The sequence below is a fragment of the Olea europaea genome, chromosome 18, assembly GCF_002742605.1.
Source record: "Olea europaea var. sylvestris chromosome 18, O_europaea_v1, whole genome shotgun sequence".
NCBI classification, from domain to species: domain Eukaryota; kingdom Viridiplantae; phylum Streptophyta; class Magnoliopsida; order Lamiales; family Oleaceae; genus Olea; species Olea europaea.
The window spans coordinates 12,812,573-12,838,988 of NC_036254.1; the positions used below are offsets into that span (position 1 = coordinate 12,812,573).

Genomic DNA, 26,416 nt, shown 5'->3' on the forward strand with positions numbered 1-26,416 from the left:
ATACATTTTAGTTTGAAGGGACGTGGTAGATAATGATGAGGGGACAAAAAGGAAAAACACTTGTGTAACACGCTAAGTTCTTCTTTGAGCCCCATTTTCGTAATAAAATGTGTATTGAAATATTGGTTTTTTTTAAAGTGTATGTGGTTAAAAAATAAGGAAAAATTTTCGATTTTAGTGTAAAATTATTTTATGGAAGATATGTGATTGAAAATGAGTTTTGAAAAAATGAAAACCAAACATAGGCTAAGTCTCTGTTTGATTCTCATTAAAATCAAATGTTCTTGTTCGATACACATTATTTGGAAAAAATACATTTTTAAATAGTAATTTGACATAATTTCAATCATACATTTTTCAATAAAATAATGTTACACGTAAATATAAATTTTTTCTTATTTTTTAATCACATTTCTCATCATTACACTATTCAAAAATACATTTTTATAAAAATAATGTGGTTCAAACAAAGGCTAAAATTAGATTTTAATGAGTTTGCAAATGTTTCAACAGTACTTTATTATAAAAAAAAATTCTGTTCTTTTAACTAAAATTAGACATTTGGCAGAATTCCTAATTTACACAAGGCATTCGTTGAAATTGTTTTTTTAACTAATCTATTCTCAAGTTTTGCGTTGAAATCATGAATCTAGCCTACATTAATTCTTCCCCAAATCCCTTTAAACACTACATATTTTGGGCTAAGGAAACCTAAAAAATAGGACGTCGAAAAGTCAAATACAAAATTGCAGGTTCTTGACATTGTTTAGCCATTTCACTATACGTGAGACCACATAATTTGAAGGGAAAAATACACTATAGAAATAATATTTCGTAATTAACAATATTGAAAAATAGTTTAAAAATTCAGATGATAAATTTAATATTAAAAAAATATATATAAATATAAATAGTATCGTCTAATTTAGGATAAAATATAATTTAAAATAGATCCTAAAAAATAGGAAATATTTCATTTTTAAAAGATATTTATCAATCTCTCAGTTCAAGTCCTTTTAGGGCTATTGAAGTGAGGACCTGACTGTAAACTTAAGGTCTCGTGGAATTAGTCGAGGTACGCGTAAATTGATCCGAACACACACGGACATTAAAAAAAAAAAAAATTTATCAATCTCCAGCCACAATCAAACACTGACTTTCTCTCTGTAGAATCCCAATTCACAAATCCTCTCCTTAATCACTAAAATTTCTCTCCTAAATCATTGATTGACCACGAAACCATTGTAATGCAGACATCAATAGCTTATGAAATTCATTATTTTAGAGAAGCTATAGCTCGTTAGATTTATCATATTTTCCTTGAGCAAATTTGATCATTTTGGCTCTTCTAGTCACATGGTAAATCTATTGCAACTGTGTTTGCATTCAAGAAACACATATCTAGGTACACATAAGCTTTTGAAGTTTCTGTAATCATTTTTTTTTGAATTTTATGACAATTGCTTCTAACTGTGATCATTAACTGTAATTCATGAATTTTGTGTGCATTTTACCCCATTTGTAACATATGTTTACAATTTTGTGATTAGACAGTATGCATTTATTATTTGTAATTTGAGAATTTTTAACATTGTTGATCTAAAAATACTATTCTAAACATATTTAGGCAAAAAAACTGTTTGTGACTAGTGTTTGCAATGAATGTAACTATCTGTAACCATGTTTGTGCTTCAATCACATTGTATATATTTATTTTAAATGTGAGTGATTGTGACTTGAGATGAATCATTTGTGGCCTCTGTTTTATATATCATGACCAGCTAATATGTGAAATGGAAACAATATGTGACCTGTTACGCCCCTATCTGAACCACCTCGGAACGCCCAGGACCATACATTCCGACCTGATAGACACCCGTCCGAAGTGATATCACCAATGTCAACAACCTAGTAGCACGCTGCGAGGTACAGACGATCCCTACTAGGTATAGGCGACCCTACTGAACTGACCGAAGCACCTCGCCTTCGAGTCCGAGGCCAAGTGGACCCCTGTTAGAAGATCCGTCGCCAATTTCAGAAAGAGATTTGTGCCGAGATCTTCTCTGCACCTAAGGTTTAAATTGATTTGATGTCTCCATGATGCTAGTTGATGTGACTTATCCTTTACATCCCCTGCATTTCACTATTAATAATTATGCGGCTGCACTTTAGTCTTCTATTGTGAATCTTTACAATGATCTCATGTGCAATGTGCTGTCTTACCAACTTTCGCAGCAAAAGCTAGCAAAGAGGGAGGGTGGAAGCATTGACAGAAGCCAGGACATTACTCTCTTACGAGAATTTTATAAACCATACAGAGAGAAGCATAATGTAGACCAGTTGCGAGAAGAGGAAATGAAGTTGAGGGAGTCCGGTGTTTTTAGTGGTAACCTCGGAGAGCATGTTCTAAATCCCAATACTGGTTATCCTAGGATTCATTCATAATAAATTTCAGTTTTTTGCAAATCAGACACCTTGTTTACTGTATATTTTGACCTTTTCTTTTTGATGTTTTAAGTGTTTCAGTTTATATATTGTGGTAACCAATTGCTAATTTCTTTAGGCATGTAATGACACCTATTCTTTTCTGTCTTCTCATGAAATAGTGAACTGAAGTTTCTTTTCTTTTTGTTGTTAGGACTAGGTTGTTGGTTTTTATACCGTCAGATGTATACACGTGTCCCACATCTAACGGCTCATCCCACCTATAAATACCCAATGTTTGGTAAGACGCAAAGGTAATGAAACTCTTACTACATAGCACTCCATAACAAGTTTATATATTTCTCATCCCCCTTATTATTCTTTTGCACAACTCCTGGGTACTGTTCCGACCACCTAAACCTGACTTGACCGTCGTAGTGTATACGACCGCCATCACCCCGCTGGTCCCAGCCGCGTGCGTTGATTGTGCATAAGGAGGAATACGTGAAGTAGCTATCGGTTGGCCATGAGGAAGGTCCAATTTTCGAGGTCAACATGACCAATTTTATATGCATTAAATGTGACTCTATGTGCCAATGCTACATTCTGCAACTTTTCTACGTCAATAGTTATCGTTTGTAACCATTTTTTGTTAACCGTAATCCTTTCTAACCAGTTCAGTGTTGAATGTGACTTTTTTGAATAGGTTTGTTTTAGATGTGATTGTTTGTGACTTGTAATATATTGCATGTGACTTACCGTCATTTGTCTATGAGTATAATTTTTGTCATTTTTTTTGTAATCGGAAGACATGACTAGTGAAATTGTGCTTGCTCCTGACCAAAAAAGAAGTTCAGACGTCCTACTCAGGAGGAGTAGGAGAAGAAGAAGTAGTTAGCTTGCTAGAGATCACAAGTTGTAAAATATGAAAGAAATGGTGGATATGGTCACAATCGTAGGACTTGTAACAACATGGTGCCATTTTACCAAAAAGAGAAAAAATTAAAGGCAAAGAAACAATCAAATCAATTCAAATAGCTCAATATATTTTTATTAATAACATCAGGATATTCTTTATAATTACAAGTTTTTTCATTTTATTCAAGAATTGTGTATTATATAATAGATTGAATTAACATATTATTCAACAAAGATTTACTATTGATGTAAAAAATTTGAATTCGTTATGTGCATAAAAATTCATGTGTTGTGAGTAGGTTTCCGTATTTTGTAAAATCTCAACAAATTGTAACCTATTAAATGTGTTAAATGTGATGTATATGACCAGGTTTAGTATACTAGTGACTATTTGTGACCAGGACTTCTCTGTAATCAAGGGTGTGTAAGCTATTATTGGTTGTAACCCAATCTGTATTGTTTGTGATTGTCTGTAACCATGTATGTCTTAACTGTGATTGTATTTGATCAAATTTTTGTTATAACATTGAATGCATGCGACCAGGTATGTTGGAGCTATTATTGTTTGTGACCAGATTTGTGTAAGCTGTTATTTGTTGTGATAAGATCTATCTCAACTTTGATTGTGCGTGACCAGGTTTTTCTTAAATGTGACTGTCAGTGAACATGCCTTTCTTAAATATGATTGCCTATGACCAGATTAGTCATAACTTTGACTATATGTACCAATGTTGTCTTAATTGTGGTTGTATGTGATGTTTGTGTTAACAGTGTTTTGTGATCTAGTATGTGAACAATGACCTTTTGTGATCAATTTTGTATTAATTGTGACTATTCGAGATCTTTTGTGTTAATTACGACTCTCTGTGATCAAGTTTATGTTAATTGTGACTATCTGTGACCATGTCACTGTGAATGTTTGTGACATGTTGTTGTCTAACAGTGATCTATATTTGTCTACCAAACTACACGGAGAATTGAAGAGTAAATATTGTTAAGGTTGAAGATTAAACATTGTTGAAGAGTTTATCAATCATAAAATACACATGTTTTTTTGGATGCTAATGCCATAAAGTGTCTCTTAACACTAGGATCCACTTTTAGATGCAAAATGCCTCATGCTCACACCATCCATTTCCAACAAATGAATAATTAAGAAATTTATACCCCACTTTAAGAGGAATAAAATAGAGAGCCAAAACCAACACTTACCCTAAATTGGCAAAATCTAGTATTTTCTTCTTTTTTTCATTTTCATCTCTTATTTACGCTATTTGTATAATGACTGAGGAAAGCTTTTTATGAAGTAGCAAAATAGCGGAAAAAAAGAGCACTGTTATTCGTGACTTCAATTCGCACTCCATATCGATGAAGAACTTTTCATGTCGGTGTTTCTCTTCTTACTATATCGCACTATCATCGCCACATTCCCTTACCTCAACTACCACCTCCATACTGGATGACATCATGCTTTGAAATGAAAAAAATATACCTGCTATTTCATGAATTGATTATAAGGTTTATCAACACAAGCAAAACTAGGTTACTGCTTCTCCAAGTGTAGTCAAGCATTTTGCACAAATACCTTGCATGCACAAATTTGTTCAATTACAAAATAAGCAAAGAGTTAATTCTCCAAATAATCACTGAATTTTCCAAAAGTTCCATGAGGTCACCGAATTTCAAAACTTTTCTAAATAGTCATTGAACTTTGCCAAAGGTTCCCAGGAGGTCACTGAACTTCAAAACTTCCCTACATAGTCACTAATCTTTACAAAAAGTTCCTAGGAGGTCACTAAACTAGTGATGTATGGGGTCCCAATTTGTAAAGTTAAGTGATCCTCTAGGAACTTTTTACAAAGTTCAGTGACTATTTAAGAAAGCTTTGAAGTTCGATGAAATGTTGAAAATTTTTGGCAAAGTTTAGTGACTATTTAGGGAAGTTTTGAAGTTCGATAACCTCCTCGAGACTTGAGAAAGTTCAGTGACTATTTGGGGAATTAACTCCTAAGCAAAACACAATATCTGCCATATAATCACCAAAATTTACAATCAATATTCCCCAAAGTTTGTAATAAATATTAGGATTATGCTACGTATACAAACTTTTTTTACAAATTCCCTTACGCACTACTCACAATGGGGGTGAGGACTACAAGCCAACATTTTTTAAATTCACGTGGGATATGCTAATTTTGTTAGAGAGTACACCATTTTGTCAACAAGATTTTGTACAAATATCTTTATCCTAAATATTAAGTTAAATAAGAGGCGAACAAAGTTTTCAACCAAACAAACTCGTACAACGAATTTGCAGTGCCACCACCACTACCACCAGCATCCCTACCAAAAATCCAACACACAAATTCTAGGTCAACATTGGAGCTGAACCCATAGAGCGTGTGGAATGAATCATCATTTCATCAAAGATTTTCAAAATTCCAAAACTCCCAAATATGTGCACCATTAACCTAAAGTTACAATTTCAATTCATATTCACTCACACCTACAATTAACATTTGTATCGACATAGAAGAACTTGAGAAAGAAAGGAAGTGCAGAGAGGGAAGGGGGGGGGGGGGGGGGATCGTAGAATGAAAAATAAAGGGATTGTAGAATGAAAAATAAGTGAATTGTTATAACGGTATTGTTTGAAATGATTTGATTTGATTTAGGACAATTATTTAATATATTAATCATAATCTAAAGTCTTATTTATAACCCGACTGGTGAAATTATACCACCTTAATTTTGAATTGTATACTTTATATGTAGAGTTTGGGTTAATTTTTCCTAAGGGTTCATCTGATTTTAAAAAATGGAATTTGGGTGGAAAGAAAACGAATTTCAAGAAATTGAATTGTTTAGAGCTTGTTTTACTGGAAATTGTCAGTTAAATGTGTTTGATTGGTATAATTTCTCACATGAAATATGTTGAAATTTTGGATCTTTTGATGTTCGTTTCGCTTTGTTTTTTATGAATAATGTCAATAGATTTTTTATAATTGTAGATAAAATTTGTTTCCATTGTCTAAAAAAAAAAAAAATTTAAAAAGAAGAAGTTGGAAACCCCATTTTCTCACCAAAATCCAAGGAATTGGAGTTCCTTTAAAAGCAAGAAAATGAGGCCATGCGAGGGAGCAATGAAAAATGTATTCCCTGGAAAATTTTGGGAATCAAACAACAAAAATTGGGTGGAAAATAGCTCTATCAAACATATCCTAATTTGAATTGAAAATACGTCCTTTTTTCTTGTCTTTTCTTTTTTTAATGGGTCTCAAACATGCACTAAGCATTGGAGTGCCATAGATTGGGTCGTGAGACAATATAGCTCTTACATTTGGTAACTTGACAAGAGTCGAGCATTTTTCTTCAATTCTAAGATCCATGGTGATCAGCAGATGCGAGTAACCTTTCAATTGTTTTAGAAAATTATTAAGGGAAGGAAAATCCAAATAAAAACAGCTAGGCTTGAGTGTTACAGTAGCCTAAAATTTATCGGCTTAACAACGTTATTTTGACTTCCCAAACCATGAACATGTATATTATATATGCAACTTTTGATTTTGACACCCTTCGGATGGACGATCCCAGGTGGGAAATTCAATTCCATTCACTATTGTAGGATCATCATTGGGCTCATCCCCAAGTCAGACGTCACCTTGTCTTGCATTATTACATGATTATTACTAAGTGTACTGTCATTTAAATAATCTTGTAGTTTTAAGTCCAGAAAATACAATAGTAGTCACTACTTCTACTCGCATTATGTCTACTATCAAAATTTTCTAAATATTTATGTGTCATGTAGACTGATAATATCCTCAATTTATTACGAATAACGCTTCATGCAAACAGCTAACTACATCTATGGAGTGTCATGCATACACCAATGGCTAGAAAATCAAACTACCCGTCGATATCCTACTTTGCTAAAACATAGAGTCCATTGGTAATGGGAACTGACAGATAATACAGGACCCAAAAAAAAAATTTCCCAACAATCTTCTCATCTAGACAGCAGCATGGATTATACTAACTAAGCCAATTTTCATGAAACTGTGAAGCTGGTGGTATTACTCGGCCTTCAATGATTTGGCAATGTTGATCACAAACCGGTATTTAACATCAGATTTCACAAGACGATCCATTGCAGTGTTGATGTAATCAATAGGGATGATCTCCACATCTGGTAATATGTTGTGCTTTGCTGCAAAATCAATCATCTCTTGGGTCTCTTTCATTCCTCCTGTCCCACTGCCGGCTATTAATTTTCTACCTGGAGTCATTGTGGAAGGTTAGCAATATTGTCAAGACCAGACCTGGCCTGACCAGAGAAACTGGGCATCTCCCAAATCGGTTTGGTTATAGGGTAAAAGCATTTAGAATTAGAAACCTTGAATATAAGCACCATACAGGTGGGGTTCACCCCAAGATTTTGCTTTTATTTTAGCACTGATTCAACTCATTGAACCTTGACCTTTTTCCGAGATTGTTTAGCCATTATTTTTTAGCAAAAGTGAAACCCCCTTCCTTTCCCTTCTTTAAATAAAAAAAAAAAAAAAAATTATTTTAATTTCTTATGACTATACTTTTCAAGCTTAAGCAAACATGATAGGAACAAGAGAATGAGAAATATTAATGAAATGCTTACCTGTAATCAGGGGAAATGCTGGCAACTCAATTGGCTTGTTCGGAACAACAACCACTACCATCTTTCCATGAGGCTTCAACAAACTAAGCAGGGGTAAAATGGGGTGATCAGCAGATACAGTATCGATGATCCCATCCAATGTCCTTGCTGTAGCCTGCACATGGACAAATATAGAGATCAATGTGGTTTCAAGTCTCAGCAGAACAACAAAATTAAACCAAGCAAAATCCCGATTCCTCACCTTCATCTCCTCAGGATCACGACTAACCAAAAACAAGTCAGCACCAAGTTTTTCAATAGCTTCCTTCTTCTTATTAATAGATGTACTGATAACTGTAATTTTAGTACCAAAAGCCTTAGCGAACTTCACAGCTACATGGCCAAGCCCACCAAAACCACCAACACCAATATTCATTCCCGGCCTGTCCAGTCCAAATTACCTCAAGGGGCTGTTAAGTCGTAATCCCAGCACATAAGAGAGGAGCACCAACGTCAAGGGGAAAGTTCTCAGGCCAACAAACAATGAAGTGCTCATCAGCAACCAATAACCTCCACATGTAATGGTACCATCAGTGTAAACAGCGCTATAGGTCAGTATCATTTTAGAACAGTAATTTTCAAGATCATTGGTGCATTGATCACACTGGTGACATGATCCAACCATACATCCAACTCCTACTTTGTCCCCAAACTTGACTTTCTTAACCTTGCTGCCAACCTCAGTTACTTCACCCACTATCTCGTGCCTGCAATAAACAGCCCAGTTCAACATATGCATCAACTACTACTTTCGAAGATATATAATCTTTTAATAACTTTAAGATGATTCAAACAGACTACCGCAACAGTTAGCATTCAATTTCTATGATTTAGTTTGTTAGATAGTATATCCATGGAAGCCAAATAATCAATCCATAGTGAGTCCAATTGGTGGTACAAAAAAGCAAAGACAGTTGCCACATTTTTTTATTTTCATATATGGAATCAGCAATGCTTGTATTCATCCAAATATGTCACAAAAATTTGTTTAAATATTTCTATATTCTCTGTTTTCAAATCCAGATTACAACAATCACCGATCCTCACAATACTAACACAGTAATTGTGTGTGAGAATGTGTGCATATTGAACCACCCCATCTAAAAAGTCCAAGGAATTTAAGTACGGACATTTACGGAGGCTCATTTAGGTCACAAATTCAATTCTGTTTTTTCTTAACAAAACCATTGATGACTAATAACAAACATCTAAAAAAAATTAAATTCTCACCAGGGACGCACCCGTAATGTATAGAATCTGCTATGCAAGCACTGCTGACCTGGGAGCCATCAGGGCAAATGCAGAACTTTGTCCTGTAAAATCTCTTTTGATACACTAGATGTCCTAGAAAACTTCCATGAGAAGTGATTTGGCCTTTTGATCACAATTGTGAAATTTAGGATGACACGAGGTAATTACTGGATCAAGGTAAAGTCCAAAAAAGCATTTCATGTTTCTCATCATAAATTCGCCCATCGTTTGCCTCGCAAAATAAGCAAAATGCTTATGAAAATAACTTTTGGCAACGCGCAGACCAATCATGTGAAGAATATCATATCCTATATGCCCTCGTTTTTATCAAGAAACCCCTGAATTAACATAGTATGAGTCTGTGGATTAAGCTGGCAACCAAGTTTCTCCATGACATTTAACAGCTCAGAGCATCTATCAACAAGCCCCCTTTTCAACAACCCGTCAATCAGAAGCTTCCAAGCAACTTCATCATAATTGTAACCACATTGAATAAGCATACAGAATGCAGACTTAGCCATCTCATCATTCCCTTCATCATACAATCCACAAACAAGCAGCTTATAGGATTCTATATGTGGTAGAAGTCCAAGCTTGAGCATGGTATCAAGTATCTTCATTGCTTCCTCATACATTTTCAACTTGCAGCAACAATTCACCAGTGCATTATACATATCTTCATTGGGCGACATTCCACATTGTTTCATATGATCAACCAACTTCCAGGCTTCTTCAAAGCGTCCTTCTCGACAAAGTCCAGTGGTGAGTGCATTGTAAGTGTTAACATTTGGTGAGCAGCCATTTCCAACCATTTTCTTGAAGAGCATAAGAGCTGTATCATATTCCATTATTTTCGTTTTAGACCTTCTATTATAATAAGTGAGCCCATCAATATAGTTCAAATATTTTTTAATATAAACAATTAATTAAAATCTTGTTGGGGCTATGATTTTCAATGAAAAAATAAATAAAATTTTTATTTTTCTAATTTTTTCAATTTCAGATATAATTTCTGATAATATAGTTAATCGGATATGAATTTAACATTCAAATATCCGTTGGATTATTGGATTGGATCAAATAGGATAATTATTCTTAACATATCGAATCGAATTTGAGTAGATCCGATTCATTTATAACCCTAACTTCAATGCAAAGATTCCACAATCGCCCTGGTTCGAATTCACGGAAGAGGTTGGGCAATGTACCGTCAACGAATGTTCTATTCTTTGCCTCGATGGTGTACGGAAAAATAATGTGTTGTGATAGCAATCTAATCCTCTTACTAACCATTTGCTTTGACACGTCAATAAACATATTTCTTACATAATGTCACTTTCATCGTCTTCTCCGGCATAATTATCACATTATCCAAACTCGCGACATTATCTGTCAAGTTGGGGGGTCATTTCCGGCGTAATTATGTATATTAATGTGTGTTTAGTTTATCAGCTCTATGCCACGTTCGATACTAAAAATTCAATGTACTTCAATTAGGGCTGTTAATAGATTGGATTTTGATCTGAATCCGATGAAATTAATGGGAGATAGATTTAGGGTCTCAATCGGAAGATCCAATCGAGATTCAAATCCGATAATCCATTTACTAAATAAATCAAATATGGATATAGGTCAATCTAATCTGATAAATAAATAAAATCTTTATTATAAGAAACCTCATTCCTCCGACAACCTTTTGGTGGCATTGCCACAAAAATTTTAGTCGCATTATTTACATCATTCCTCCTGCAATGACCTAAAATCAATGAAGTGTACGTATGTGTATCTGGCCTCAACCCGGCCTGCAAAATCTTACTCATGTACAACTCGGCCTCCCTCACATTACCCAATTTACAATATGCATTAATCATTGTATTGAATGTGTATATATTCGGCGAGAGCTTATCATCTAACATCTCCGTATAAACACATTTCATATCATCAACCATAAGAAAACGCGCCAATGACATCAAGAGCGTGTTGTAACACCTAATGCTGAGTTTAAATCTGTAATCATTATCAGAAGTATTCATCTCCCGACATATATTCAACACAAAACTTGCATCCTCTGCAGTTTCACAGGATTTAATCATTAAAATTCGTATTTTTTCTGCGACCCCAAGAAATTTATTGGGGATCAAAATGCGCAGAAGAGAAGAACACGCTTGAACATTGGGTGTAAAACTGGGGGTACGGGAGAGAAAATAGAAGAAATTAAGCGCAGTTTGGGGATTAAGATGGGGGTGTTGAGAGAGGAACAACGAGAAAACAGAGGGGGATATTTCAGGGATTAGTTTCCTGAGGGAAGGGTGTTTTTGCCAATTGGGATGTGAAAGGAGAAAGAGGATTTGAGAAGAGAGGTCAATGGTAATGGGGGTGGAAACGGGTAGTGAGTCGGTAGTTTCAGAGGCAATTGAAAATGTGAAGGGTTTGGTAAATGCCAACAGGAAATAAATAGAAGAATGACCGGAGCATAGTAATGGTACCGGTTTGATGGTGGCGACAGCAGTTGATTGTATCATTCTGAATCGGAATATGGCGGCGGAGGAGGAGCGGAGGACGCCATTCATGAATAATGAGGATGCCATTCATGAATATGGATGGATGTTTTCAGGGCCGGTCCTGTAATAGTTGGGGCCCGATACGAAGTCCATAAATTAGGCCTCCAATGAAATCAATGTAAATACAAAATTCGACGAAAATTGTGGAATTACACCCTTGAGAATTCCACCGTCACAACTCACGAGCCTGAAATAAAAATTTAACGTCAAATGCCAATACAAATTTGAACATGATCATCAAACTTAAGGAAATAACAATTGCCCAGGAGCACATTTAATCAAACTTAGGGAAATAACACATTTAATAAGAACTAATCACCATTAAAACAGTGTCATCAACAAAATAAATTACTTCAAATTTATCTTTTATGTTAGGGGACAACCACACGGAAGCTATTTGCCTATTTACATAAATTTATACCTTCTAACATTTTTATCTTGAGAACTTAATAACTGAAATAAAGCAAAGAAATTGAAAAACACTATTCTCAAAAGACCCCTCCACAATAAAAGAAATGCCTTGAGTGAATTAGCAGGGCAGACAACTCAAAAGATACCACTTATTTACTTACTATTTCTTCATGGAAATGAGTAATTGTCCAACATTCTTCTAGTCATTCGCTTATATATTTCTTCGATTTCACATAGCCACGCTAATCCACTACCCACTCCTTCCTTACGACATGCTAACCATACAAGTAAAGCAATAGTTAATTGCAAATCAAGGCATCAATACATCACTAATTGGAAATTCTGACGCATTGTATACCCAAGAAATTACTCTCACTCAAGCAATTCAAATCCAAAGCATTTAAGAGTATAATCACTCACAATTCACAAACTTCCTGTTTTCTTTGTCTTCGTTCCGGTAATCTTCCTGCAATTACTAAATTACAGAATACAGACCATCTGCAAAGTGCAAAGATAAAGTTAAAAAACAATATTGTGAGATTCAAGAATTTTCATTTCATGTGAGTCTGTGACCAACTGACCATGCGGCATGCCTATAAATCTGTAGGGTGGCAGTCCAACACGAAAATGGCACAATCCCATTTGGGAAAACATGATAAAGACGAATGCTTTACTGCTTAATACAATGAAAACCCATTTGGAAAAATATGATTAACAACAAACCTGTTTCCACTTTCCTAATTCTTCGTGTAATCGTATGAGGTGAAGTTTCCTCATTTGTCCAATTCTAACAACAGGGGCGAACCGGTGTCCGGCGAAGAGGAAAACTGGAAAAGAGGAGAAGAGAGTCGCGGAGACGAGACTGAGACCGACCACAACGAGGAGGCCCTAAAAAAAAAAAAAAAAAAAAAAAAAAAAAAAAAAAACGTGCGACTGTGCGAGTCTGCGAGGGTGAGAGGCAGAGAAATTGGTATTTTTTGCAGTTGATTTCGAATTTTCGTTCATAGGCACTGGTCTCCGGAACTGGAAGCCCTGGAGAATTCCGGATTCTGGAACTGGAAACACCGAACCGAAAGCAGAGGATTGAGAATTTTTGAATTTGAGAGGAAGAATTCTTGAATTGAAAAAATATACAGCCCAAAGAAAATTAGGTCGGTTCGGTTGTTGAGTTGTGTATGTTAGTATGTAGACTCCAAAGCCCAAAGGAAATTAGGTCCCATTTTTTTTTTTTTAATTGGTCAAAGGCCTCTTGGGAAAACTGACCGGGTCAACCGGCTGTTGGCCACTAATTCCTCGGTGGGGTAGTGGGTTGATGACCTGCTCGTGTCAGGTATATCCTTCGAAGATTTGAATTTCTTCAAGGACCAAAACGATGAAAGATATAAAGGAGAGGGTTTACTTTTCAACAACTATTAAAATGGTAAGTACGTCTATAAAAATAGAAATTCTTGATTGATGGAGGAATAATGTTACCCTTTTGTTCAACACTATTGAACCAAAGTGAATAATTCATTTGATAATACGGATTTTTATTTATTTATTTTCAAACTTTGGGCCTTAACTTTATAAAACCATCTCATTGCTAAAGTAAGAAAAAATTGAAATCTTATATTGAAATAATGTGTGCGGATAGTATGAACTGTCCAACTCAAACAAGAACTCTTGAACTGCAAATAATTAGTTCATGTTGTGTCATACATGGCTGCATGGTGCGATAATTTGTAGAATTTAAAATGTTTAGAGATCGAAAGGAAAAATTTTAATTTTTGAGAGACTGTTGCAAAAAAAGTTCATGTTCAAAAAAAAAAAAAAAAAAAGTCCTTCTAAACACGCAAGTTGGATTGAGAGAGGTGTTTTATATATATTCACTCTTACCAAGATTAGGCCACGTTTCACTAGGGCTGAATTGTCACCCCACAAAATCAATCAAACTGCAAAACATTCCTAGGCAAAAGCACAATGGGGCTAAACCAAACTCAGTCCCTTCTTGTTTTCATTCTTTTTTTTCATTAAAATGAAAAATATGACCGTTATTCATTACATCAAGTCACCAAATTTGAATTTCTATCTTTTATGTGGAACCCATAACGATTATATTTTTAATTTTTATTCTTACAAAAATGGGAAACAAACGGGGTTTCAAAACCAGTTGCATGTTTGGATAAGTTTAAAAAGTTCACTTAAAAATAAATTTAATTATAAAGCTAGTCGAATTTAGGCATTGGCCAGTTTATTCTATTTTCCCTTCATCTTAATATCTGTTTTGTCGACTTGAAACTTCGTGCAGATTATATGCTGAGAATTTCTTTGATTTTGGCATTCTACGATGGTACCAATCGCAACAACTCACTCAACGCGTGATGAATCACATGTAGGCATTGTCAATTATTTTGTAATTCTATTTCTTGTTTCGTAACTAAGAATCCCGAACAAAATAGCTCAGCATGCCTGCCAATGCTTTGCCAACTTTAAACAGTTTTAATAAATTTTACTTAAAAGTAGATTGTAGCTTATAGTGACTTCTTTATTTTTAATTTTGATTAATAAAAATTTGTTTTATTTTTATACTAAGCTCTTAAGTAATTTTAAAGAAAAGAAAATCATGAACCTATAAAATGACCCAATTCTTAGAAATGACAAGAAGGATTTTTATCCTGAGAAACACGGACTTTTCACATTTCAAATGAATCAGCCAAAATTCATCAATAGACACAAAAGAACTTTATAAACACCGGTGAGATATGACGTCCTATCGCTTTGCTTTCTATTTCAAAAGAAACTAAGGGCCTCTTCGGTAGTGATTATGAGAATCAATTTTTTCATTGTTAGAGAGAAAAATATGTCCCACCTGTGAGTGAAGAAAATAAAAATGACGACTGATTTAAATAAGTAACAATCAAAAATTGATTTTTTGGGGGGTGAAAAATCGGAACCAAATGGGGGCTAAATAAACAAACTCTCGGCGATAATTTACAAGTTTTAATATCCAGTGGCATCAGTATTTGATGAAGTAAAGATTCAGCAGTTAGTACTTGATCACGTGATGGCACAACCAGAGTTCGTACATCACCATATGAAAAGCATCGTGTTTTATGGGAGGCGAGTTCCATTGGAAGTGCTTCTGGACCTGAAATGAGAGCATCACTAGAAATTGTAAGCTGCAAGGGTAAATTCTTGCTTAAATGAGACATGTACTTTCTTATCTTATCAAGACAATATATACGACACTTTAATGATTGTAGCCATTAACATAAACATATTAATGAATTATGGTACAGGAGAAAGTGAACAATAACAAGTAATTTACGGATTCTAAAGATAATGCTAATGCAAAGATTTTTACCTTGACCAAATTGTTGTGCAATTTGACAAATTCTTCGTGTTGTGTTCTTGAGAATTTGCTTCAGCTGGTAGACATCTTTCTCCTTCAGTATGACCGAAAATTTATGCCAATTCGGAATGTCATTGAATGGCAGGTCATAATAATTAGAGAGTATTACTGCAAGCAAACATCTAAAAAAATTAGACAAACAATTAGATAAGAGTCATGAAGAAAAATGAATAAAATTTTAAATGCGTGAAATTCAGAAAGATTTATTATTCTGAAACATTTAAAATTGTATTCATAATCCCAGTAAACACTACACGCCATTGACAGCAGTGATCTAGTTATAAAATTCAGTCTTATCATACAAAATTTAGAAAATTATCATTTCAAATTTCATAATCTTTATTCATTTGCCATTCATTTAGACATAAATTCCTATTCGTTGTGTTTTAAGTTTTCTAGATCAAGCATAGTCATTTTTCAAAAGGAGTTTAAGCTTTGTATACCATACAAGATTGAGAGAACTAATGTAAATTGTGCCGGAATCTTCAATTTATCCAAACCACGCAGGAAAAGAATGTTGACGTTGATATTTATAAGACTTGGCAAGAACAATGAGCAACTCCTTGCCCCAATATAGGTGAAGAGATCCCATAACAAGGAAATCCAGGAGAGCAAATGGAATCATGTGGTAGGTCTTGCGTGTTATGTTCCATTAAAGGTGAGAGCATAACCCTCATCTTGTTCAATGGGAAAAAAGTTATAATGCTCTTCATTCTGTGTGTATCATGCATGGAAGAATCGAAGATGCAGAGATTGTAAATCAGAAAAGATAATTGATGACTAATAACAAACATCTAAAAAAATTAAATTCTCACCAGGGATGCACCCATAATGTATAGAATCTGCTATGCGACCACTGTTGACCTGGGAGCCACCAGGCAAATGCAGAACTTTGTCCTGTAAAATCTCTTTTGATACACTAGATGTCCAGATGCCCTGTTTATTCTATTGTTTGAAATGTCAAGTTCTGTGTCATTCTCCCATACACGTGCCAATATAAACCCGAATTTTAGAGTTCCTATGCCCCGCCCAGAAACCAAGAGTCGTCCTGCATGTCATATTTAACTTTAAGAAAGTAAACATTGTATATAACACTCGTGTGTTTCTTTTCAACTAAGTTACGACGGACACCACAAGAGGAAAAGTACACACTACAACTACAGAACTGGAATAACACCACAAAAATATATAAGCATAGGAGATTAGTAATAGAAGGAAGAGCAAAAAGGTGCACAGAAGTACAATATGAAGTGCAGAATAAATAGATATGAACTCAATGAAATTTATGTAACTGAAACAAAAGCAAAACCATAAACCACAAAACTTGCACTGATTGAACAAATTTATAGTAAATTGCTCGTTTTACTTGGTTTGCCAAGAGCATCCAGGAAAACTTCTCTTCATGTTTTTACCAAAGTTTTCTTCATTAAAAAATCATTGAGTCATCTAAACACATAACCTATTATGTCTTGAATGAATTTACTCCACAGATGATTTATTTTGCAATAGTGAGTAATTCTCTAAAATTCTGAATCAGGACCAAACTTTCAAAAAACATGAAAGAATGACAAACAAACAAATGAATGTCTACCAATGTTGCAACTTCAACTTTTAACATAGATGATATAAACGTAAACTTCGATAGAACTTGAAAAATGATTGCTATTTACTATAGAAATTCTTTTAGAAATTCTTTTTGTCGTTCATATAAATTGGTAAAATTTTCTTCAGGCAAACCACATTAATTCACACATGAAGCAAAGTAAAATGGATTCCATTGAAACCTCTTACTCCTCGCCATTTGAATTACAGATTTTGGGTCCAATAATTTCCAGGGCCCAAAACAAAGAAACTGAACCCACTCGGTCATTGTTTAATTTTGGCAAGTCACACGGCATTGAACCAGAAAATTTTTCATAGATAAACACGAAAACACTAAACCTGCAACTTTAAATGAATTACTGCTTTCACACCCATTAAATGCAAAAACTTAATAATAACATTGTAAAGACTAGCACTCCAAAAAGTTATTTGTTGTGATATTAGGTTGGTTAGAGATACAAAGCTGCAGAGAAGTGCTCAAGAGAAACAATTTGCTGATACTTTTTACATGCACAAAAATTTCACCTCTAGAATGAGAACAAATGCTTTGCTTAACTGCTTTTATATGCTGTCCGAAATAGTATTTAGACTATTAAGCTTATAGTATAACATACTAACATTCTAGTGGGTGGTGTGTGTGTGCGTGTGTGTGTGTGTGTGAGAGAAAGAGAGAGAGAGAGGGGGGGAGGGAGGGAGGGAGGGAGAGAGAGGGTTCTATGTCATTGCATAGGAACTGCAGAAGACGTTGATACCTAATTAGTCCATTCTCATGGTGAAAGTGAGGATTTTCAAAAAATTGCAACTTTCAGATCATTGTGGTGAAAAGGCAATGAACAAACAAAAAAGACAAAAAAGGGGATGAATACCATAATGAAGTATTTACATCATAGATTATTTTAGCCTGAAGTGGTTAACATATCAAAGGACATACCTGTTTTCCACATCATTTCCTCCAGCTGGGAGGGCAAAGGACTGCAGAACTTCTGGGAGGGCAACATCATTGTGACGTATAAATCCAACATCATAGCTTGGAGAGCAAATGACACGAATTGAATTCTTTACAAGAAATGGAAGTCCTTCTGTGGCCCTCACACCAACATCGTGGCAAGTAACAAAGAAGTAATCTACACCCAGAGTTCTATTCCAATAAGGATACTTGGACATCAAGCTCTCCACATAGTTCTGTACAATTACAGTCATGTTCTCATATGATATTCCCTGCATGTTATTATCGAGAATCATTTAGCAGCATGGAATGGCTTAAACCATGGTGTAAGTATAACAACAACATAGCAGGGCTAAGACCATTAACACCATTGTATCAGAAAAATCTTAAAACATTTAACTAGCAAACTTATAAAAGCTGCAAGACCCCGGTATGCTCATGCAATAGAACAGTAAGCATGAGTCTGCAATTATCTTACTGTTAGACCCTAGCCTTTTGGGGTTGAATATCTTAGGTAGATAACTAAATTTGCAGGGCATAATTCACAATAGCTAAATCTTGTAGATGCAAATGACATACACAAAGCAATAGTTTGAATATGACTGCCAAGCTGGAATTCCAACGTTGCACAATGAGTTCTCTTCTCTTTATAGAAGGCAAAAGGTTGCAAAGGTGAATTTGCAATCATCATGCTTAGGTGGCTCAGTTTAACGGACAATACTAGATTAAATATTGTCCATGGAAGCAAAAAGACTATACAACTCCTATATCATTTTAGATAGTTCACAGTCTAGGGAATGGACCTTGCTGTTGAACTTGTTATTGTAATTTTCTATTAGCTCCAAGCTTCTGGATGCTTACGTACAAAGACTTAACATCTTCATGCGTTGAATAGTTATGAGGACTTCAATAGAACTAAGTTTATCCCGAAACCCATGATAAACATAGAAAGAGTTTTGCATCAGAAGTCAAAGAGAGATGACCAGAAAGTGAAACTGAAGAGACAAGAAATTGGAACTTCAAGTCCAAAAATCAAACCACCAATTAACATGTCAATATCGGCCTAACATCTGAAATAAGCATTCAACATTTTTAGTTGATTTCACGCCTTCTACCTTAATTTTCTTGCCATCTAAGACATTCCTCTAAACACAGCGGGTACTTCATCTCCAAAAGAATAGATTGGAAGGGTGAAAAAGAATAGAACAAGCATGCATAATGGACTTTGAAATTATCCAAAGATGTAGCATCTGGTGTCACTTAGGCCTTAAAAGATAATACATACATTAATAATATAATGCACTGAATCTTGAAATCACATTATCAGTCATAAGCAGAATCACATAGGATGGTTAAGAAATGCTGCAATATTAGACATCCATAATCAAGACATAATAACCTAAAAATTTCATACTAGAGAAGAATTCACCAAAATCTAACTAAAACCCATGCTGTAATACTGTCCATGTCAATAAGGTTGAAAAATTAAAATTTCGAGCAGACAGACAAAATTTATCAAATTCACAATGAACTCATAATACTCCACTAATAAAAATTGGCGGGTAAATAAAAACTCATTTTCTAATTCCATAATACATATTGGACATTGCCTATTAAAGAATCACGATTAAGGCCCACTTTCCACAAACTAAAGGAAACAAAAATTCAATCAAATTAAGCGGGCTTACCTTACCTCGCATCTTATGACGAGATCGGGATGAAGAACAAATCTGCCTGATCTGGATCCTCTGTAACATACTTACTATCCCTAAGATGTTGATAAAAGTAGCCCTCGCTAGTGTATTTTCCCGTCAGCTTCCTTAGACTCTCGTAATACGTGTTCGGATATCCATCTGGAATCTCCTTTCCATTTTCTCGTAGTTCAATTTGAACATCTTCGCCGAATGACACACCTCATCCCCAACAGCCTCGTCCTCGCTTGTTGCCTTCAAATCAGAAGAAACAAAAAGAGCAAACAATTAGGAAATTAAAAGCATTCGAACTGAATAAAGAATTGATTATACCTGAGGCCGAGAGACTTGTACAGTGTCGGCAGTAGAGGTGGAAGGTTGGAGAGAAGGGGAGTGGAGGGATTTAATTGAGAGGTAAGTGAAGGAAAGTAGCATTAGGATGGCAAGAGTGAGGAGAGAGACTCGGAGGTGCAGACCGTGGCCGAAGACGATGGCTGTAGGGGTTTCACGGCTGACATACCCGGCCGGTGTTGGTGGATCCCGGCGAACCCTCCAACTAATTTTATTTCGGAATTTGTTTGGATGAAGTTGCTCCAGCGATTTTTCAATAAAAGAGAAGGTAACTATCAAGATCCAGTGAAAGTCCCTTGTTGTACATGCTCTAAAAAAAAAAAAAAAAAAAAAGAGTGATTCTGACAAATAAGTATTGAAATTCAAGAACAATTTCATATTGGTCCTTCACTATTTTTCAAACATATCTATTTACTAAAATGAAACAATTATTTATTCTGGTTGTAGAGATGATTTTGCACAGAAAGGTTGATAGATGGCATGCATTCATCCCTTAAATTGAATGTGTGAAAGGATCTTACTATTTGTAATCGGAGGGTAAGGATTTTACTATCTGTACTCGGAGTGTACCTGCCCCTCACATGAGTTGTGCATGGGACCCGCCCCTTATGTGAGAGGCAGGTAACCTAGAGTGACTGTAGCAAATTCCTTTCTGAAATTCAAATCAACGACTTGTACAAAAATTCTGTACATATAACAAAATTCAAAATGAAAAGCATACATAATTGGTTGAAAATATTCAAACATGCTTGAGCAAAGTTACCAAAATTAGACACGTAACATTTTCTTAAACTTAGCCAACACGTCAAAAGATTGACGAATCTCAACATAACAATTGGGGATGTACAAATACAAGTAACATGTTAGAAAGGAATCGAGTACCTAAATGCTATCAAGGTAGCATCTAGCTAGTCTGGGCCTTCACCATCGAAGATATGTTAAGAGTATGTTCCTAGTATGTGTGTCCTAACATTAACAACACCACACCCATTGCACAGTACTTGTCTTTAGGTGGTTCAGTCGAACAAGGGAAACCCAAAAAAAGGAGTGGCGGGGATGAATCATCTTCGAAGGAATCAACTAACTCTATGGTTCTCAGGCTGCAATAAGAACATAAATATACCTCCAGCTACTGAAACGTTGAGAGACTCGAATTCTCCTGCCATTGGAATGCTTATAAGCTCACAAGATTGCCTACTTTCCTTTGAAAGACCAGCTCCTTCACTGCCCAAAACCAAGCACAATGGTAAATCTGCCACAGAATCCGCAAAATCTTGAGAAAGCCTATGCACTTTATTGGAATTTTTGTCATCTGCAGGATGGCCAGCCAATATTTTCATTTGAAATAATTTTCTGAGAGATTCTACATGAGTCCAATTGCCAGAAACTATTGGAATTTGAAAGGAGGCTCCTCGAGAAGCTCTAAGCGCTTTCTCGTTGAATGGATCACAACAACCAGGAAGTAGAAAGACACCACCCTGTTGAATTGATAAAACATTTACATAAACATTATGGGGGTGAATACAAGTTTAAAAAATCTCAAGAGGAAGATGTGCCATGTATCTGCTCTCTCTTAATGCATCTAATACTAGCTTGTAGCAAAAACCATTTATCTTCATTAACAAAATATAAATAACAGTAACGCGTGCAATTTAAGGTTTCTTTACATATTTGTCCCATCATGACCTATGCAATTTTTTTAAAATCTTTTCCTTTAGAGCAATATAAATAACTTTTACTTTTCTGGCCTCTTTGACGTAGCTTTTTTTAGAATAGATTTTACGAGAAGTGATTTTTTTGGGAAAATGTGTGGTAAAAGTAGAGAAAACTATGCGTCTACGTGTAAAAATATTTTATTGGGAGTGTGTGGTTGAAAATGAGTTTAGGAGAAGAATTAGTTTGGAAGAATCTGTACCAAACAGGCTTAATTTTCAATGCTGCCTCTTCCAATAACATGATTAGATATCTCACTTCCGAATTCCTTGAAATCCATTTACCAGTACTAAACCTCGAAACTTATTCTGACTCTGCAATACAAAAAATTGCTGGGTTCAGCTGCTTGGGGTTAGATAAATGGTGAATAACCCAGCTGAACCAGCTCTCTGCACCTCAAACGTACAGTAGCCAGAAGAGGCGATGTAAAGGCAACTTTTCAAGTTAGTATAATACAAGACTCGCTATTTGGAAAGAGGAAAACAAAGAAAAAAGGATAAAATTGACCTAAATTCAATGGCTTAAACTTGAGCTAAGAGTTTCATTTATTTGAATGAACCTAAAATCTACTTTTTTTAAAACAAGAATTTCACCATATTATAAAAAGCATTATGTAATAAGTATGTATTCAATGTCAGGAAACCTGTCCTCTGAATGAATAAAAAATATCAAGTTTAAAAGCTAGAAACATCAATGCAGCCTCAGAGAATGGAAGATCAAATTTCACTTTGAGTGCATTCAAACTACGGAAATTAAAAAACAAAGAAAGAGAAGAAAGGCTGATTAACTTGCAATTCTACCATGTATAATTCAGATGGCTGAAGCGAATTACGGATGCTGGGACATGAACTACAATACGCAGGTGACGTCTACAACAACTAATTCTTGAATACATTACTATTAATTACTTATACCTCAATGCTTGATGAAGATGGAGAAGCTGATAATTTCAGAACTATAAGGCGCAAAATCAAAAACTTACAAGGCATCATAGTTACTCACCCATCCAAAGGCCGTCGCTGATCTTAGTAGTGTGCCAAGGTTGCCAGGGTCCTGGAGAATTTACAACTTATGAGGATCAAACTTTTATGCAAATTTAGACTTATTAACTGCATCTTGTGATGTGCATCTTGTGATGGAGTAGTTCTCATGAATGCTCTCACTGTTTGATTTTAACAGATTATATGTGAAAAGTGAAAAATTAATAGTTTTACACAATGGATTACCATTTTCTTATTTTATACAAAATCGCATGTAATGTCAGATCATTCTATCATCAAAGGTGTAAATGCTACAAAAATGTGGAACTTATGTGATTTTAACATGTATCTCCACTTCTTTGAGATGTAATACCTTTCCGTAAGTATCGTTCATTTCTTGAGTATTCCTACTTAAATTTTCAGTCGGTCAACACCAATAACTACACAGGTTACCTGATGCTGAAGTATAATCAGGATCTTATAATGGCTCTAATTGACATCTGCATGGTGACTTTTCTCCTTGCATATTCAGTAGGCATGGACATGTATGTAGGGTGTCTAAGGCAGTAATTTGCTATTAAAGAAACCATGTAGTAGAACAACTAAAGTATTAAAAGAAAGCGCCAATAGCAAATGTCTACACATCTCTAAAATAAAGTTTGTAATTGAAGGAAACCTGGATTCCTTCAAGAATTAGAATTCGATGTGGGAAAGGAAACAATCTACTACAATCTTCTTCATTCAGGCTGTTGCTGACAACATGAAATGTTGAAGGTATTCTCATCAAGGCAATGACTTCAACAGAATCGATGGATTGAAGCCCAGAAAGTTTTCTCATTATAGCTGAGCTGACATGAACCACATGAATAGCACGATCAACTATATCTTGTGGGACATCATATTTGTCGTGTAAAAGTAAGAACTCTATTGTAGGCCTGTCTTGCAATGTTTCTTGAAAGCTGTATATTTCCCTGGAGACATTTCCAAGAGTCAGATCCCAAAAACTGAAGCATCAATTTTTTCATCTATCATTTTTTGCAGAGCTCCGACTTCTGATAGCATGCTACAACTTTACGAGGAAAGAAGCCAAAGAAACTTTGAGTCTAAGCAAACAGAAAAAAGACGAAGCCTCAGACTGTTGTATAGAGAAATTGAAATGAAATTACTAGATCGTAAAGCATAAAGTGATTTGTAAATCACATACAGATCACAATCTTCAGTATATACAGATGCATGAAAAAATGTACTTGATATTTTCAGACCCGATACTGTGGGGACCAAACATATTGTTCAGATATTGGTATACACTCAACCACTGCAGGCTTTCACCATAATGAAGGTAACCTTATACCTATATTGATGTACCGACTATCCAATATTAGGTCGATCCGTGGTCAAAGATAAGTATACAATATGATATGACTGCACAAGGTCCAACCCATATATATTCTTCCAGGTCCAACCGTCCAATCATCATACCAAGTATGCATTCTAAACTTTCGAATATACAACATGGAATCCATCTTAGATTTCAATAGTTTTCTGCTCCTGAGTGGAATTCCTACAAACACATGGCAAACGCACCGCTAACTCCATGATCTCCTTTCACAAGCCAAAACATCACGAAACAGGAGAACGAGAATCAATGTCAACGAATCCATATGCCGTTTAACTTGTTCGTAAACATGTAAAACGGAAATTCAACACTACTTATTACTAATTTTTTCACCAAAGAAACCAAAATGGAAGGTTTTTAACGCATAACCCAAAAATATTAAATCTAAGAAAAGGCACCTGTATGCACCAATTACTCTTACACATATGGTTAAACAAAAATCACAAGTGCCCATTCTCAATACCACATGAATAATTTGACAGCACTAGCCTAGAAAGACCAACGAAAAAGAGAGAAAGAAGAAACAGACCTTATGGGAGTAGTGCCAACAACAAGAACCGAGTCATGAGATTGTCTATAAGAGGAGCTCTGCCGAAGTTTGAGACAGTGTTTTACAAATGGGTTTGATGTACTTGTGATGGTTTTCACATGGTGAGGCAATGCAACTGTAATTTTTGATGCATTTTCAGTTTCTTCATCATCGTAAGCTTCTGGGATACAGTTAATTTTGTGGGTTCTAATTCTGATTTTGAAATGTGGAGGATTTGTTTTGGAATTTGGAGCATTAGTGTGTGGCAAAGGGGTAGCTGGTAACGAGAATGTGTTCAAACATATCATTCTGTATGCCTTTTCTTCTTCCCTCGTTAAAATTTCTATTATATTATCGGTTTACTTGATAGCATTAAAAATGGTCGGATCTCTCAAGGCTGGACATTCCGGTCCATTTTGGGCACGGCCCATATCCAGCCCAATTTCGGCAAGGTTAAATTGAAAAATGGGCAGAGTTTACAAATAAGTATGCATAATTCAAAATCCAGTTACAAGTTTCATTAATGCAATAATCAGGTTTTCACTAATTAATTAAAAATATTTATTAAATAATAATAATAAAGTCATGGTTGGTCAAAGATTCACAATTATAAGTCACAAATTTATTTAATGGTCACGTATCATCAAATTAATTGATCACGAATTTTTTGAGGTCACAAATCACAATTTTAATAGGTCACATATTATGTAGAGGTCACGAATTAAAAATTATAGGTCACAAATTTAAAAAATTACAGATCACATGTCACATATTTTCAAGTTTGATAGTCACAAATTACTTTTTTTGATCACAAATGATCGAATTTTAAAGTCACGAGTCAAATAGTCGGTCACCACCACCAACTCCACTGTCACCACTGTCTCTTGTAACCACCCTCACCTCGTCGCCACCAACACCACAACACTACCACCAACAAAATAGTCGCTATTAGATCCATCGCCACCACCAAACACACCACAAAAACCACCACCATCGTTGTCTGAGCTATACTATCGCCGCCACTAGATCCACCACCAACCCTATCGCCGCCAACAATACGGACATCACCACACCGTATCACAACCACCATCCAACAAAAAAACCCCAAACTCACCACCTCCACCACCTCCACCATCTCCAAGCCCCTCGTCGTCGCGAGAACCACCACCATCCCCGTTCATCACCATCACCAAGTCACACAACAACCACCACCCACGGGCCACGACGTAACAAAAATCCCCAAACCAGCCATGCCAGATTCACCTCCTCCTAAGTCATCACCGTCGAACCTACATATCCGCGAGCAGAGGCACCGACTCTAGAGTTGCTTGAAGGGTCGGTTGTGACTTCGATGCGGTCAGCGTTGAAGAGAGAGACGGTAGAGATGGCCCAAAACCAACGCCTACAGATCGGAAAGAGAAAGGAATTGCACGTCGCGAGCTGCTGCGTCGCCTCCCATGCCGGCACCGGTACCTCCCCATGCCGTTGGGCTCCCTTCGTCGCCGGTCGCAGAGTTTAATTACTCGTCGGCTTCGAGCAATGAGAGAGAGGATGGGAAA

At 35.6% G+C, this 26,416-nt stretch overlaps 1 protein-coding gene and 1 pseudogene across 1 annotated transcript; both read right to left on the reverse strand.

The window, feature by feature from the left end:
* Positions 1–7,152: 7,152 nt before the first annotated feature.
* Positions 7,153–18,308, reverse strand: LOC111367503 (annotated as a pseudogene).
* A 2,616-nt stretch (positions 18,309–20,924) lies between these two features.
* On the reverse strand, positions 20,925–25,174 carry LOC111367506 (uncharacterized tRNA/rRNA methyltransferase YsgA). Its single transcript, XM_022988414.1, has 4 exons — positions 24,858–25,174; positions 23,609–23,903; positions 22,955–23,005; positions 20,925–21,717 (listed from the first exon to the last, which is right to left on the reverse strand). Exons 1-4 carry the CDS (start codon positions 25,163–25,165, stop codon positions 21,316–21,318), a joined length of 1,056 nt encoding a protein of 351 aa, XP_022844182.1. The 5' UTR covers positions 25,166–25,174; the 3' UTR covers positions 20,925–21,315.
* Positions 25,175–26,416: the final 1,242 nt, after the last annotated feature.